The sequence below is a fragment of the Gymnoscopelus braueri genome, assembly GCF_963280865.1.
Source record: "Gymnoscopelus braueri genome assembly, chromosome: 17".
NCBI lineage: Eukaryota > Metazoa > Chordata > Actinopteri > Myctophiformes > Myctophidae > Gymnoscopelus > Gymnoscopelus braueri.
Genome location: NC_137617.1, coordinates 14,305,115 through 14,323,425, shown reverse-complemented (window position 1 = coordinate 14,323,425; position 18,311 = coordinate 14,305,115). Strand labels below are relative to the sequence as shown.

The 18,311-nt window shown below is 42.4% G+C and overlaps 1 protein-coding gene across 1 annotated transcript; it reads right to left on the bottom strand.

The window, feature by feature from the left end:
- Window positions 1-4,448: 4,448 nt before the first annotated feature.
- On the bottom strand, window positions 4,449-18,293 carry LOC308104982 (uncharacterized protein; the record flags this gene model as incomplete). Its single annotated transcript, XM_080455617.1, has 7 exons — window positions 18,158-18,293; window positions 16,435-16,722; window positions 15,174-15,260; window positions 14,798-14,869; window positions 14,408-14,481; window positions 4,828-4,880; window positions 4,449-4,638 (listed from the first exon to the last, which is right to left on the bottom strand). Exons 1-7 carry the CDS (start codon window positions 18,228-18,230, stop codon window positions 4,449-4,451), a joined length of 837 nt encoding a protein of 278 aa, XP_080311743.1. The 5' UTR covers window positions 18,231-18,293.
- Between the last annotated feature and the right edge of the window lie 18 nt (window positions 18,294-18,311).

Below are 18,311 nucleotides of genomic sequence, written 5' to 3'. Positions count from 1 at the left end.
CCCTGGTGTTCTCTGTGTGCTGTCTGTTCTCCGTGGCGTTGTCTGGGGCCTTCTCTCCACTGGCGTCATCCCTCAGCCCCCCACGGACGGATCCTGTCATGGGCAGACAGGGCACACCCTATGGTGCCAAGTAACCATTTCTCCAGCTGAGGTGTCCCTGTCCTCGATGACCCTGTCCTCGATGCCGCAACTCCGTCTGTGGTGGCTCTCCTTCCTTCCAGCCAGGTCTCTGTCCTCTGCCCTCTCTTCCTCTGCACAGCTTTTTTTCCCCCCAGTCGTATAAAAGCTGCACACAATTAACAGGTATTTTCCTAATCAACAGCCAACACATTCAGACACTACAAAAACTGACCCTGTCACATCTACAATCACAATCTTGAAGCTTTAATGAGCCAATGAATATTGCAGTTTTATGACAATTATTCATCTGCCCCTAACACATACATGCAGACTCACATTTCTTTGAAACTTTGCGGTAATGTTGAGGGTCATTCCAAATATCACTGAAACCAATCTTACTCCAATTGGTCAAAGTGGGGCGCTATAGCGATTTTTTGAAAATGCAAACTTTAAACAGGCAAAAGTCATGCCTCGTTTGGCCGACAGCCATTAAACCTGCTTACACATGTGCCTTGACTCATGAGGAACACATGTATCACGTTGACCAGTAAGCTCCGCCCTTAGATTGTCCGCAATTTTGAGCAGTTTGAAAAACACTTAAACCCAGGATTTTTCAGCTATTTGCGTGAAACTGTATCATCTGTTTGATCTCCTTTTTCACAAGTTCTTGTCTGTTGGTCCAATGGCTTCTCCCTTAAAACTCAGTGTTCAGGTAAGTTGGGGCTCTGCAGCTAATACATAAAAACTAACTATTATTAAAAAGGTTAAAACAAATACAGCTCTACACATCAAGTGACAAGAGGGGGTACTTAGCTTGAAGAGGGGCAAGTCTTAACTTGGCCCCTCTGCTGAGTTGAGTGGCTTCCCCTCTTTCACTTTTCCTCTGCCTGCACTGTTGGAATGGCTTGGTGGCCTCGGTCCGTTTCACTTGCACTTTGTTCTGTCTGCTGTCGCTCGGTCCCGTGTCTCCCTGGTGTTCTCTGTGTGCTGTCTGTTCTCCGTGGCGTTGTCTGGGGCCTTCTCTCCACTGGCGTCATCCCTCAGCCCCCCACGGACGGATCCTGTCATGGGCAGACAGGGCACACCCTATGGTGCCAAGTAACCATTTCTCCAGCTGAGGTGTCCCTGTCCTCGATGACCCTGTCCTCGATGCCGCAACTCCGTCTGTGGTGGCTCTCCTTCCTTCCAGCCAGGTCTCTGTCCTCTGCCCTCTCTTCCTCTGCACAGCTTTTTTTCCCCCCAGTCGTATAAAAGCTGCACACAATTAACAGGTATTTTCCTAATCAACAGCCAACACATTCAGACACTACAAAAACTGACCCTGTCACATCTACAATCACAATCTTGAAGCTTTAATGAGCCAATGAATATTGCAGTTTTATGACAATTATTCATCTGCCCCTAACACATACATGCAGACTCACATTTCTTTGAAACTTTGCGGTAATGTTGAGGGTCATTCCAAATATCACTGAAACCAATCTTACTCCAATTGGTCAAAGTGGGGCGCTATAGCGATTTTTTGAAAATGCAAACTTTAAACAGGCAAAAGTCATGCCTCGTTTGGCCGACAGCCATTAAACCTGCTTACACATGTGCCTTGACTCATGAGGAACACATGTATCACGTTGACCAGTAAGCTCCGCCCTTAGATTGTCCGCAATTTTGAGCAGTTTGAAAAACACTTAAACCCAGGATTTTTCAGCTATTTGCGTGAAACTGTATCATCTGTTTGATCTCCTTTTTCACAAGTTCTTGTCTGTTGGTCCAATGGCTTCTCCCTTAAAACTCAGTGTTCAGGTAAGTTGGGGCTCTGCAGCTAATACATAAAAACTAACTATTATTAAAAAGGTTAAAACAAATACAGCTCTACACATCAAGTGACAAGAGGGGGTACTTAGCTTGAAGAGGGGCAAGTCTTAACTTGGCCCCTCTGCTGAGTTGAGTGGCTTCCCCTCTTTCACTTTTCCTCTGCCTGCACTGTTGGAATGGCTTGGTGGCCTCGGTCCGTTTCACTTGCACTTTGTTCTGTCTGCTGTCGCTCGGTCCCGTGTCTCCCTGGTGTTCTCTGTGTGCTGTCTGTTCTCCGTGGCGTTGTCTGGGGCCTTCTCTCCACTGGCGTCATCCCTCAGCCCCCCACGGACGGATCCTGTCATGGGCAGACAGGGCACACCCTATGGTGCCAAGTAACCATTTCTCCAGCTGAGGTGTCCCTGTCCTCGATGACCCTGTCCTCGATGCTGCAACTCCGTCTGTGGTGGCTCTCCTTCCTTCCAGCCAGGTCTCTGTCCTCTGCCCTCTCTTCCTCTGCACAGCTTTTTTTCCCCCAAGTCGTATAAAAGCTGCACACAATTAACAGGTATTTTCCTAATCAACAGCCAACACATTCAGACACTACAAAAACTGACCCTGTCACATCTACAATCACAATCTTGAAGCTTTAATGAGCCAATGAATATTGCAGTTTTATGACAATTATTCATCTGCCCCTAACACATACATGCAGACTCACATTTCTTTGAAACTTTGCGGTAATGTTGAGGGTCATTCCAAATATCACTGAAACCAATCTTACTCCAATTGGTCAAAGTGGGGCGCTATAGCGATTTTTTGAAAATGCAAACTTTAAACAGGCAAAAGTCATGCCTCGTTTGGCCGACAGCCATTAAACCTGCTTACACATGTGCCTTGACTCATGAGGAACACATGTATCACGTTGACCAGTAAGCTCCGCCCTTAGATTGTCCGCAATTTTGAGCAGTTTGAAAAACACTTAAACCCAGGATTTTTCAGCTATTTGCGTGAAACTGTATCATCTGTTTGATCTCCTTTTTCACAAGTTCTTGTCTGTTGGTCCAATGGCTTCTCCCTTAAAACTCAGTGTTCAGGTAAGTTGGGGCTCTGCAGCTAATACATAAAAACTAACTATTATTAAAAAGGTTAAAACAAATACAGCTCTACACATCAAGTGACAAGAGGGGGTACTTAGCTTGAAGAGGGGCAAGTCTTAACTTGGCCCCTCTGCTGAGTTGAGTGGCTTCCCCTCTTTCACTTTTCCTCTGCCTGCACTGTTGGAATGGCTTGGTGGCCTCGGTCCGTTTCACTTGCACTTTGTTCTGTCTGCTGTCGCTCGGTCCCGTGTCTCCCTGGTGTTCTCTGTGTGCTGTCTGTTCTCCGTGGCGTTGTCTGGGGCCTTCTCTCCACTGGCGTCATCCCTCAGCCCCCCACGGACGGATCCTGTCATGGGCAGACAGGGCACACCCTATGGTGCCAAGTAACCATTTCTCCAGCTGAGGTGTCCCTGTCCTCGATGACCCTGTCCTCGATGCCGCAACTCCGTCTGTGGTGGCTCTCCTTCCTTCCAGCCAGGTCTCTGTCCTCTGCCCTCTCTTCCTCTGCACAGCTTTTTTTCCCCCCAGTCGTATAAAAGCTGCACACAATTAACAGGTATTTTCCTAATCAACAGCCAACACATTCAGACACTACAAAAACTGACCCTGTCACATCTACAATCACAATCTTGAAGCTTTAATGAGCCAATGAATATTGCAGTTTTATGACAATTATTCATCTGCCCCTAACACATACATGCAGACTCACATTTCTTTGAAACTTTGCGGTAATGTTGAGGGTCATTCCAAATATCACTGAAACCAATCTTACTCCAATTGGTCAAAGTGGGGCGCTATAGCGATTTTTTGAAAATGCAAACTTTAAACAGGCAAAAGTCATGCCTCGTTTGGCCGACAGCCATTAAACCTGCTTACACATGTGCCTTGACTCATGAGGAACACATGTATCACGTTGACCAGTAAGCTCCGCCCTTAGATTGTCCGCAATTTTGAGCAGTTTGAAAAACACTTAAACCCAGGATTTTTCAGCTATTTGCGTGAAACTGTATCATCTGTTTGATCTCCTTTTTCACAAGTTCTTGTCTGTTGGTCCAATGGCTTCTCCCTTAAAACTCAGTGTTCAGGTAAGTTGGGGCTCTGCAGCTAATACATAAAAACTAACTATTATTAAAAAGGTTAAAACAAATACAGCTCTACACATCAAGTGACAAGAGGGGGTACTTAGCTTGAAGAGGGGCAAGTCTTAACTTGGCCCCTCTGCTGAGTTGAGTGGCTTCCCCTCTTTCACTTTTCCTCTGCCTGCACTGTTGGAATGGCTTGGTGGCCTCGGTCCGTTTCACTTGCACTTTGTTCTGTCTGCTGTCGCTCGGTCCCGTGTCTCCCTGGTGTTCTCTGTGTGCTGTCTGTTCTCCGTGGCGTTGTCTGGGGCCTTCTCTCCACTGGCGTCATCCCTCAGCCCCCCACGGACGGATCCTGTCATGGGCAGACAGGGCACACCCTATGGTGCCAAGTAACCATTTCTCCAGCTGAGGTGTCCCTGTCCTCGATGACCCTGTCCTCGATGCCGCAACTCCGTCTGTGGTGGCTCTCCTTCCTTCCAGCCAGGTCTCTGTCCTCTGCCCTCTCTTCCTCTGCACAGCTTTTTTTCCCCCCAGTCGTATAAAAGCTGCACACAATTAACAGGTATTTTCCTAATCAACAGCCAACACATTCAGACACTACAAAAACTGACCCTGTCACATCTACAATCACAATAATAATTACCTGAAGTACTGGTAACTCTTAAATCCATGTAAGTCTTCAGAAGTAGTTGCTCAGATGCTGTTGCAGCTTGCAACAAGCACCATGCCATCACCAAGTCCTACAAGCTGGGGAATGTTTAACTACTTGCTTCATGTTGTGCTGATCCTGAACAAAACAACACAAACACAGAATGTGCTTTATTGTGCTTGCTATGTAGCTGGCTCAGTGTGATAGGTAACACCATTAGCATAACACACAAGGATAACTGATTTCACCATGATAGGAAAGTGTATGTCAATAATATCAAACAGTTACTTGTTTCATTGCCACTGCAAACATTGCACGCTAATATAATATGGCCATGCAATGAACACATATCATACTCACCATATAAACAACATATATTACATACACAACTCACCCAAACATGCAGTGATACTGTGTTCACTTTAAGTGAGGCTAGCAGCAGAAGACCACCTATGGTTGAACATTACTGTCAGTACTGTTCTACCATAGTGTTAGTCACATTAATTTCATAACTAAAATGTAATAATTATAGATATCTGTCTGTCTCTCTGTCTGTCTCTCTGTCTCTGTCTCTGTCTGTCTCTCTGTCTGTCTGTCTGTCTCTCTGTCTCTCTGTGTCTGTGTCTGTCTGTCTGTCTGTCTGTCTGTCTGTCTGTCTGTCTGTCTGTCTGTCTGTCTGTCTGTCTGTCTGTCTGTCTGTCTGCCTGCCTGCCTGTCTGTCTGCCTGCCTGCCTGCCTGCCTGCCTGCCTGCCTGGCTGCCTGGCTGCCTGGCTGCCTGCCTGCCTGCCTGCCTGCCTTTTTATAGTTTGTTAAATTGCATAACTAATTAGCTATGTTGATTTTTTCCCCCTCAAAGGTTAATTATTACCAAAAACATGAAACTGATATTTTGTCTCTGCTAACTAAAAGTAGATAATGCAACTACACTAGGGTAGCCCAGCTGTGTTGCTCCACATGAACCACATAACTAATTATTAGCATTTTTTTTTCTCCAGGCAAACCAGCCAATGAAATGCGTGAGTGCGATCCTGACTGGGCACCTTCATTACACCTGGGGCACACACAAGTGAAGGCATCATCAGTTGACCTTGGCCGGCTTGACCGGAGGAGTAAGAGACAGCAAGCTGCTGTACACTACTGAGCACTGCAACAGCACCAGATGTGGAGATGGATGGCACAGAGGAGGTGGATGGTAATCTCTCAAGAACAGATTCTGCTCTGCGTTGGAATCTGTCGTGAAGGCTCGTCATAACATGTACGCACTGGGCTACAAGTGGGCGTGCCTTCAGATCAGGAAGCAGGCCGCGCTTTACCCAATCAAATGTAGTGGGCGGGATTCACGTGTCCGTCGATCTTTCCCCCTCGAAACAAACCCAAACTAATTTAACAATAGCGTCCGCGGAGCAGACAAAACCACGGAAAGATATTCACATTTTAACTTACTCTTTCATCATAGAAACAAGTGGGCTTATAACCAAAACGATCCATGTTCTCTGGGAGAAGTGGTGTTAGTGTTCCGTGTAGAAATATTGTTAGTGGGAATGAAAACATAGTGGCACCACCGGAAGTGAAAGCTGAAGGCAGACCAAAACCCTGGTTTCCTTTGCGCACGGGTGCTACGTCGCCATTGTCCCAGAGCCAGTGAGAGATAGTACAAACAGCAGAGGGCGCTGTTTTTCATTCTCACTGGCTCTGGGTTCCCAGATTGGGTGGATGGTGACGCACAGCCACCAGATGAAGATGCACAGGGGGAGCAGGTGGATGCAGAGCAGGTGGATGCAGCTCCCCTACCAGGTGTTGTGGCCCCGCTGTGTGCTGAAATTAACCGCTTGTTGGAGGAGAACAGGACACTGAAGGAAAAACTCTCTCAAATGCAGATCGACAACATTGGAGAACAGCAGGAATGCAGTTTTTGTAGCTGTCGGCGTGACGAAATTAACCGCTTGCTGGAGGAGAACAGAACATTGACAAAGAAGCTCTCTGAACCCAGATGGATCACCATTTCTTGGAAAACGATGATAAGAAGGTGAATTACTACATTGGGCTTGCAGACTATGTACTGTTGACAGGTGTGCTGGCACGCATGCTTCCCTCGCTACCAAAGACAGGACATAAACTGTCTCCTTTTCAAATGCTCATTCTAACTCTGATGCGCCTCAGGCTGAATCTCCCAAGACAGCACCTTGCACACCTCTTCTGCGTAAGCGTATCAACTGTGTCCACCGTATTCTTAGACACCCTATGTGCAATGTATACAAAGCTCGGTTGGTTTGTGAACTGGCCAGAGAGGGATGAGTTGCAAATGTTTACAAACACAGACCACCGTCATCCTCCGCCACTCTCTGCGTCTCTATATATGTACAGTCTGACCCCTCATGGGCTGTAGCGTCACTTTTGGTGACGCGACGTTGGTACACCCTATAGGTCTCGGGTTTTCTCCTTACATTGTACAGGATCTTCTCAGGAGTACAATAAGAGGAAAGTTCTTTCAACCAATGTTTTTGTGATGGAGAATTTTCAGATTTCCAATTGACAAGGATAAAAAAAATTCCAGCCGTGCTGGCAAGTGAAACAAAATATACCTCTTGTGAAAGTTCACATGAATTAAACTGACATCACCCAATATCCAAATCCTGGGGTCAAACGGTATCTCAGATTCTATAACATCCGAAACAGTGGTTATAATGAACTTCCAAAAGTCAGTCCGTGCTATTCTTAATATAGATTTACCATTAGACCCAAAAATATATATAATTGGAGTGGTTCCGGAGGGGCTGGCGGACATACGGAAGGTTATCCTACATGTTCTTTTGTTGATTGCGAGAAAAATTATTACCCTATCCTGGCTGAGACCTTTACCACCTACGACCAGCCAGTGGCATGAGAGGATATTTAAAATGTATACTATGGAAAAAATTACTGCCAAGCTCCAGATGAAGTACGATGTTTCTAAAAGAATGGACCCCAGTAATAGGGTACTTTAATCTGCCTATATGAAAGCATATGTCTGTGTTTTCGTGTCAGTGTATGTGTCATGATAATTTTTGTGTTGTAACTAGACTAGAAGTTCGCGTCGTCCACTTTGCATCGCAGATCCACCTTACAGCCACCTCACAGTGTGAGAGAGTATTGTGTGAAAGTAGGGCAAAGTCGCTTATGATTTTCAGACATGGCAACGCTGTGGTGAAAAGTAAGGCAAATGAGCGTAGACTCCCGCGAGACCCTTGGGGGTTCCCTGGAGACCCTTGGGGGTCCCTGGAGACCTACAGACACGGCGAAGGAAAATGGAAAACTGTAAAGCCACAGCCACGCATGCAAGAGGTTGCACATGAACTCTTCAGCCGCACTGGGGTGACGTGCATCACCGTTCCAATGACCAAAACTCCACTTCGGGATTTCGCAAAGACCCACAAAAGCGTCGTGGGATAAAAATTTCCCAAAACTATAAAAAAAAAAAAAAAATGACCAAAACTCCACTTCGGGATTTTGCAAAGACCCACAAAAGCGTCGTGGGATAAACATTTCCAAAAACAAAGTTTTAAAAAAAACATTTACATGGGGGACCCCCTGGGGGTCCGTAGACCCCCTGGGAGTGTTGTGACCCCCGCGAAACATCGCGGACCCTTTTGGACCCCCGCAAAACATCGCAGCCACATGAACTCTGCAGCCGCACTGAGGCACTCCAACACAAACACACTACCCTAAGGGCTCGTACACACTGCAGGAGATTTGGTCCGAGATTGCTGTCGCCGACATTTTTTGGCGCTCGCCGACAAAACCTCCCGATCTGACACAGATCGGCCTTTGATCGGCGAGCTAATGCTCGCTCTGTGTGAAAGGTTCCGCGAGACGATGTGGCCGCGATTATCAGCTCTGCGACGGCTTTCCGACCGTTTTCAGATAACTACCATGTTAGATATTCAGCTCTGTCCCAGACAGGAGATCGGACAGTATCATACATTATGAAAGGGTCTGCGAGGAGATGCACGCTACAGCCAATGAGAGCACATTACAGCCACCGTGGCCAGGGGAGCGTCGCTGGATCTGACCACAACAAACAGTCCCTACCGCAATATTACCGTCCAGTCCTGTATTAAGTTAACATTATAAAACAAAATGAGAGAGTGAGCGAGCCTGGTGGGCTGTTTATTTTAGAGGAATTGTACACAGAGAGAGAGAGAGAGAGACAGACAGACAGAGAGAGTGAGAGCAAGAGCGAGCTCTGTGTGTGTATGTGTGTGTGTGTGTGTGTGTGTGTGTGCAGCATGTGCAGAACTTGTGCACGCTGTTATGAACAGCGTTGCCAGATGTTGCGAGAGAAATAAGCAACCAGGTCTATGAAAACAAGCCCAAGAAAAGGCCACTTGAGCACTTTAAACCTATTTACAAATACATTGGATATTTGAAAATAGCCGATCTACAAGCTCACAACGCGTCGCAGCTATTTTCAAATAAAAATCTTGAGAAAATTGTGGAATATTTTCCAAATCCACACAAATCTTGTATGGGGGTCTATGATGGCACAACATATTTACAGAAGGGGGGTCTGCGGACAAATACATATTATGTGTTGTTTAAACCACTGGTTTAAACAACATTAGGAAACAAGGCCAAATAAGCAACTACACAAATAAGCCCAAAAAATGCACCCCGCAACAACCAATATTTACAAGCAACTCTACAGAAAAACAAGCCCAAAGTCGCTTATAATAAGCGGACATGGCAACGCTGTCACTGACCGCTTCTGCGCACTTGACGTGCGAGAGAGAGAGAGAGAGAGAGAGGGAGAGAGAGAGAGAGAGAGAGAAAGAGCGAGAGAGGGGGGAGAGGGAGAGGGAGAGAGGCATATCACGGGATACGTCGATTAAAATGAATTGGAATAAACTCAAATGTATGTATTGGGTCTGACTCTGGAGATAGCATTCTAGTGAACTATCCTACAGTGTGTCAGCCCTTGTCGGGGATCAATCCTGTTGTGAAGACCACAACGATATTATGACAGCCGATTTCAAGAAATAAACTCCTGCAGTGTGTTATGCTTAACGATCAGATGACCCCCCGACCACTTTAAGGTCTTGCAGTCTGTACCTGCCTTAAATCCAGTCCAGGGTTTGAAAATACCCACTTCACAAACGGGTGACGTGCATCACCGTTCCAATGACCAAAACTCCACTTCTCCACTTCGGGATTTCGCAAAGACGTGTGTGTGTGTGTGTGTGTGTGTGTGTGTGTCTCGCACGGTGAAAGATGATCCCTTGCAAAGTGCAGAGGCACGTCCACACATGCGCAGTGCGCAGTTTTTGACAAACAAATTACGTCCACGCATGGGCAGATCTGCGGATTGTATTATAGGATATATATATATATATATATATATATATATATATATATATATATATATATATATATATATTTGGTCTCCAAGTGAATGTCCTGATATTTAATCTGATTTAATCTGTTGCTTAGTATGTCTGCCGAATTGTCCTGTTTGTTTTTCTTTTCTGTTGTGTTTTTCTTTTTGTGTTTTTAGTTTAGTTTATCTGCTGAAAAAATTATAATTGTACAATGTGAAATTTCTCTGCAGAAAAGCAAAATAAACTTTTTCAAATAATTGTAAAAAAAAAATCAAATAATTGTAGTGGAGTAAAAGTACGATATTTGCCTCTGAGATGTAGTGGAGTAGAAGTAAAAGTATTGGAAATTGGAAATACTCCAGTAAAGTACAAATACCTCAAAATTGTACTTAAGCACAGTAATAGATTACATGTACTTGGTTACTGTCCACCACTGCTAATAAGCTCTTTTCCTTTTTGCCTCCATTTACTGCTGTACTGCAACCGTTACATTTTTCCCTCCAGTATCTTCACAGCTTCAGCATGAGTTAATTCCCTTTCTGTTCTAATCGTATACTTCCTACTGCGCTGAATCCTGCATGATGGTTTCCACTGCAGTGTAGACTCTGTGTTGTTCTGTATACATTCCTCCTCGCAGTTGTTCTTCCCACACCAGATCTTCTTCGTCTACATACTCCTACTGTAGCCTGCATGTTCATACAACAGTATAACACCTGAGAGGTCTCTTATCTAGGAAGTAGTCATGACAACAACTTTTCACAGAAATACACTTTTATTCACAACACTGCATCAAAGTGTGTGTGTGTGTGTGTGTGTGTGTGTGTGTGTGTGTGTGTGTGTGTGTGTGTGTGTGTGTGTGTGTGTGTGTGTGTGTGTGTGTGTGTCTCAAAAAATATAGTAGAACATTTAAATAGAGCCATCAGTGCACAGAACCAATACAAGTGGCAAAGAACCCCTAGAAATGGTGAGAGAGAGAGGGAGAAAGGGTGGGAGAGGGCAAGAGAGGTGGAGAGAGGAGTGGAAGCGAGTGAAAAAGAGACAAATGAAGTGAATGAGGTGTTCTGAAACAATGATTGAAGAGAGACAGTAAGTAAGGGATAGGGATGGAGGTCTAGTAAGTCTATAATGTGAATTCCTGGACCTGAAATGCAATGAAATCTCACAAACACAACACATTTGTAATACTAAATAGTATGTAATCTATGTATGTTAGTATGTAATTTCGGACGCAGCCACCACAGTTTACAAATATTTTCTTAAAAGTAAAAATCTTGCATTCAAAAGCACACTTTAGTCAAATACAAAAGTATTAGCATACAGATACTAAAAATATAAAAAAGTAACACTGCATAGCCTGGACAGATAAGTGCTCTGGGATTGGTTTGTCCAGTGCTAGGCACCAACTAGTCGACCAATGCTGTAATTCTAGTCTTGTCCCAACACTGATGCCAACTCTGGTCTCTACAATCAACCAATCCTGTAACAATGTCGCTGAGAGAGATTATGGTTTGTAGGCACCCAGGCTCTAGGCCACCACTAGGTCATGCTGTAAAAAACAGAAATTGAAAAAGATGGCTGTTGAAAATAAATCAGAAATAGCAGAGTCATTGTTGTTAATGTTTGATGTTGAATCATGTCCTTAGTGGAACTCCTATGATACATGATACGTAAACAAATGTCAGCTATTTCCATGAACAAATTAGAAGCAGTTATCTGGGCATGATGCTAAATTGAAGCCCTGCGGCCACCACAAATACAAGTGAATTGTAAAGAGTACACAGATGAAATGTTGTTCCTCATGTGTGTGATTCATATTTGATCAAACATAACACATTATTATTGATAGAAACCTTTAGGACTTATTACGCTTCTGCCTTTTTACCTCCTGATTGATTTGTCCTGAGTAAAGAAGAAAAGGTGCAGGATTGTGCAAAGGCTAAAATGTAACTTAGTTAGCATGTTATGTAGAGAGATGCCAGGTCATTGTTGGCCTGGCATCCTATAGTGTGTATAGTTTCAATGTAGGCTGATGATAGGTTCTTGGTTTACGTATGTATTAGTTATTATTAGATTATTGGTTTACTTATGTATTACTTTATTATTAGATTACTATTGTTATGCATTTGATGTATTATGTGTATTATGATGTATTATGATGTATTATCGTGTGTCCTTGCTTACTGTAAATCGCTCTGGATTAAGAGCGTCTGCTAAATGCCTAAACTGTAAACTGTTAGGAAATCAACACCTTTTTTAGAGACAAAAGTGCATGGGGACGCTTGACAAGAACAAGCTTGTGTGGATCTCGGTATGGGAGCCGCGCCATTCCCATGTGGATCTCAGACTTCATGTAGCCAGCCTGGGACATTAGTCATCTATGACAGTGGTTCTCAACCTTTCGAGGCTGCGACCCCCCAAAATAATCATAAGTGAACTGGGGACCCCCCACCCTGACAAGCACTTGGAATTGTAGGAGTTAAGACATTACATTTAGTTTGACTCGGTTCCACAGATAAATATTGTGAAAATTGCAGATCTACAAGCTGCAGCGTTGTGAGCTTGATAAATAAGATATTATTTTCAAATGTTTTGCCTCTTTCTTATATTATTCACAATTTGGCCAATGTTTGACCAGTTTTTATAGTACTTTTCATGCAGTAATGGTCTTTTTCTTTTTTGAGGTATTATATTAAAAAGGTCTTAAAAGTCCTTAAATTGTCACTTCTCTGTCATCTGGGGACGCCCCCAAAGTCATGTGGGGACCCCCTGGGGATCCCGACCCACAGGTTGAGAACCACTGTTCTATGACATATCTACAAATATGTATCTATGAGTCATATAAAAAACCCCTGCATAATCACACCATAAAAACTACATGACATCATTATCATATCATATCATTTTGCATCTTGGAATGTAATAAAACGTCCATGAATAAATATAATATACATTTTCCTGCCACTTCAGGTAAGAATTATAATTTCATCCCATTAAAAAGTATTTCATTGTCAAGATGAGAGGATCACACAGCTCACAGGCTGTGAGGCATCACTGCTTTGTTGAAACATGTGATTACTAACAACAAGTATTCTCACTTTATAGCAGTGGTGTAAAGTAACTAAGTATATTTACTCAAGTACTGTACTTAAGTAATTTTTTTAGGTACTTTTACTTTACTAGAGTATTTCCAATTGTCAATACTTTTACTTCTACTCCATTACATTTCGGAGGCAAATATTGTACTTTTACTCAACTACAATTATTTGAAAACTTTGGTTACTAGTTACTTTACAGATATAAATTATTACATTATAAAACATACATTAACCACTTTAGCCTTATTTTATACCTAAGCTATTTGAAAATAGCTGATCTAAAAGCTCACAACGCATCGCATCACGACGTGTTGTGAGCTTGTAGATCTGCTATTTTCAAACATTTTAGTACTTTTACTTTTGGTACTTTAAATACATTTTGATACCAATACTTTTATAATTTTACTCAAGCAAAATTTTTATTTCGGACTTAACAGAGTACTTCTACATTGCAGTATTGATACTTTTACTTTTTCAATCACTGCTTTATAGCAACTCTCTGCCAGTTGTGACAGTCAGCAGTGACCAAGTCACATCACAAACTACTCAAATAAAGTTCTCAAACTCACTCACCTTCAGGAATCATTCACAGGCACAGACCCACGTTAAAAAAATATCTCCTTAATAGGACCTGAGATTAAATGCAAACACAGTGATAACATAGCAACACATAACAGTATTATGAGGTTTCAGCAGTTGGCTTGTACACACACACACACACACACACACACACACACACACACACACACACACACACACACACACACACATACTATGAGACACACACACACACACACACACACACACACACACACACACACACACACACACACACACACACACACACACACACACTATGAGACACACACACACACACACACACACACACACACACACACACACACACACACACACACACACACACACACACACACACACACACACACATACTATGAGACACACACACACACACACACACACACACACACACACACACACACACACACACACACACACACACACACACACACACACACACACACACACACACACACACACGCGCACACACACACACACACACACACACGCACTTACTTAAAGGCAGTACAATGCATAACTGTTTGACAACAGATTAAAACGTGACATTTGCTTGAGAAATTACATGTATTGAGCAGACACTTTGTAAGCATGTTGTAGGTAGCTAGGGAAACTTACCCAGATTTTCACAATCAGCATGAAACCGATAACAATGTAGAGGGGTATTATAAGGAATAATATCTCCTTAGGACCTGAGATTAAATGCAAACACAGTGATAACATAGCAACACATAACAGTATTATGAGGTTTCAGCAGTTGGCTTGTACACACACACACACACACACACACACACACACACACACACACACACACACACACACACACACACACACACACACACACACACACACACACACACACACACACACACACACACACACACACACTTAAAGGCAGTACAATGCATAACTGTTTGACAACAGATTAAAACGTGACATTTGCTTGAGAAATTACATGTATTGAGCAGACACTTTGTAAGCATGTTGTAGGTAGCTAGGGAAACTTACCATGATATATCACAATCAGCATGACACCGATAATGTAGAGGGGTATTATAAGGAATAATATCTCCTTAGGACCTGAGATTAAATGCAAACACAGTGATAACATAGCAACACATAACAGTATTATGAGGTTTCAGCAGTTGGCTTGTACACACACACACACACACACACACACACACACACACACACACACACACACACACACACACACACACACACACACACACACACACACACACACACACACACACACACACACTTAAAGGCAGTACAATGCATAACTGTTTGACAACAGATTAAAACGTGACATTTGCTTGAGAAATTACATGTATTGAGCAGACACTTTGTAAGCATGTTGTAGGTAGCTAGGGAAACTTACCATGAAATATCACAATCAGCATGACACCGATAATGTAGAGGGATATTATAAGGGATCCAAGATAATAAAATAAAAAAGGGCTGTGTCCTTAGGAGAAATAATTTTAATTAAAAAATGCATTACTTTTCCATTATGATGCCCCCCCCACTTCTTATTTAAATTGAAAGGGGCTTTATTGGCACGAGAAACATAACTTTACATTGCCAAAGCAAGTGTCAGATAAAACAAACAGAAAATAAATATATGTACAGTTAAGTATATAGCTCTACTAGAATAAGGAAATGTATAAGCATAGCTGTGCAACACTTTGGGCCCTATCTTCCGCCAAATTCTGCTAAATGGCTAATTGCTATTTTTTGACCGATGCAGTTGTAATGCATCGGTGACCACATTGTTTTACATAACAAATGATCGGCACCCATTTAGGGCCTAGGGGCGTTTTGGTCTCAAGGGGCAGATCAATTATTTCAAGCACTTGATTCTTCATGAATACTATTAAAAGGTGCTGGAAGTGATTATTATTATTATTATTAACGTTTCTGTTTTTGTTAAAAAGTTCAAACCCTATATTCTGATAGCAATCATTGCTATGGAGTGTTTGTTCAGTAACAGGGGTCTCCCCATCTCCCCCACTCTTTAATAAACAGAGAATACAGTTTCAGGTGGGTCACCAATTTCATCCATCACCCTTTATCACATTTAATTTTGTAGTGTTCCAATTCCAATTTTGTCTACTCATTTTGTTTAACCACTTCCAATTGCACTCTTTTATGTATCCTGTATGAGTTTTGATTTTGCTGTTGGAAAATATACATATAAACAAGGACGAACAACACAAAAGTGCCTGTGGCAGCCTTTTCTTGATTCTGTACAATACATAGTCAAGGATTGTCTTAGTTTTGGATCAGTCTCAGTGCTTGGGTATTCTGCCATTGTGTATTCTCTGTTTAGGGCCAAATAGCACTCCAATTTTATCTGTTTTTTAAATTTTGTTCGTTTTTTGCTCTCGGTTGTTATGCCGGCAACTTTTTATTTGTCATTGTGAATGTTGCATGTTACATTTATTTCAGTTGCAATCATGCAGCATTGACAGATATTATACATTAATCTTCATGATTTACTTGACATGTCACATTATATTCCAGCAATGTAAGGAGAAAACAAAAATCACATGTAATGTGTTGAAAAATGTGGATATTATGATAGAAGTATAACACAGCACCATAACATTCATTCTTCACATGACAATGCATATACTTACTGATCACTTCAACCATGTACTTCTTGTTCTGCACTCGACCATTTACTTTCACAGAATACACTCCACTGTCTTCTATGATCACATTGTTGATGACCAACATTCCAGTTTCTTTATTCAAGTAAGTGCGTAGAGACCCGTAGTAATCAAAACCAAAGTCCTTATCCCATTCTGCTACGTTATTGGGGCCATGTTTCCACTGGATGCTGGTGATGGGTTTAGTAACAGCATTTGTATCTGGAAGCAATTCAAGGACTCCCTCCAGTGGTATGTCTATCACATCATGTTGAGCTGTGTGGAGAAAATTATTTCAGTCAAGTTGAATCATTAAAGCAGTCAATAATGAGATATAGTAGAACGAACGGTTTAGCAGCAAAAATAAGCAAACGATCAAAGTGGGTGATGATGTCATCAAAAGAAAGGATGAAATTACCTACCTGGGCTCCATCTTGGAGGCAAACCTCTCTGGTAACAAAAACGCCGGAAAAGTGATCAAAAATGTCAACCAAACAACACACTATTTGTGGAGGATTGATCGTCTAGTCAGTAAGAATACTCTGAAGATTCTTGCAGGGGCCCTCATTCAAGGTCATTATGATTATGCATGCACTTCATGGTATCACAACACCTCCAAGGCCTTAAAAACAAGGCTCCAAACATCCCAAAACAAACTTGTAAGGCTACTTCTTGGCCTCAATCACAAAACCCATCTAACCCCTGCTCATTTTGCTAGGATTGGATGGCTTAGGGTTGAGGACAGAGTACAGCAACTTGCTATGGGCCTGGTCTTCAAGATACACCACAACATTGGGATCCCCCTGTATTTGTCAAAATACTTCCAAAATGTTAATGAAGTCCATGATCATAACACCAGAGGCAGCTCCACAAATCATGTTCAACCCAGATTTGGCTCAACTAAGGGAATGAACTCGTTCTCATGCTATTCATCAAAAATGTGGAATGCCCTACCAAAAGGAGTAAAGGAGTGTAAAACCCTACTCACTTTCAAAACTGCCCTAAAGATACACCTTCAGGAGGCTGCAATTCGAAAATGACCCCTGTCTAAGTCTTAACCTACCCCCCCTACCCCCCCCCCCCCTCCTTCATTTTCCTTTTTTGTATATATATATTTTTTTCTCTCTTCATACCAGTAACCTGAAAGCTGATTGTATGACATTCTGTATAGTAGTGTGTATATCTGTCTGCCTCTTATATGTCATCATGATTTGTGTGCATGGGGTTCTCATCTTAAACAAGCTGCGTGCTTAATGAGATTTCCAGTTTAGTAGACCTTGTATTGTGAATTTGTACTTCCATGTACTGTTATGTACTGTCATGTACTATTCTCATGTCTTACTAAATAAACTACATCAATCAATCAATCAATCTATACCAGGCTAATTAGAGAATGTTGGTTGCTAAGACTCGTAGATACGAAACGAAAGTAATTATTAGCCAGACTCGATAAAATACATCTACGATAGTCTTGATCTAAGGGTTATTGTCGTTATTACCATTAATAACAATCATAGTTCAAATGAATAGGCTACATTTCGCGCTAAAGCATGATTAAAAAACACATTTAATAAACAAACTTAAAATTAATAAATACATAAACGTCATACAGAGGTTTTGTTGGTTTTCAAACCGAGGTTAAAGACAGACGGGATGAGTCGGGTGTGTCCATGTTATAAATGTTTTAAAGTGACTTAAGTTCTTCTCCTACCTGATGTCAGGATGAGTCCAGCTTCTGTCAACAGACAGACGAACCATGAAGCTCTGATGAGACGAGCCTTCATGTTGTTGATGATCTATAACTAATCATTAATACATACCAAATATACACAGCACAACCACACACACGCGCGTTAATGGCAAGA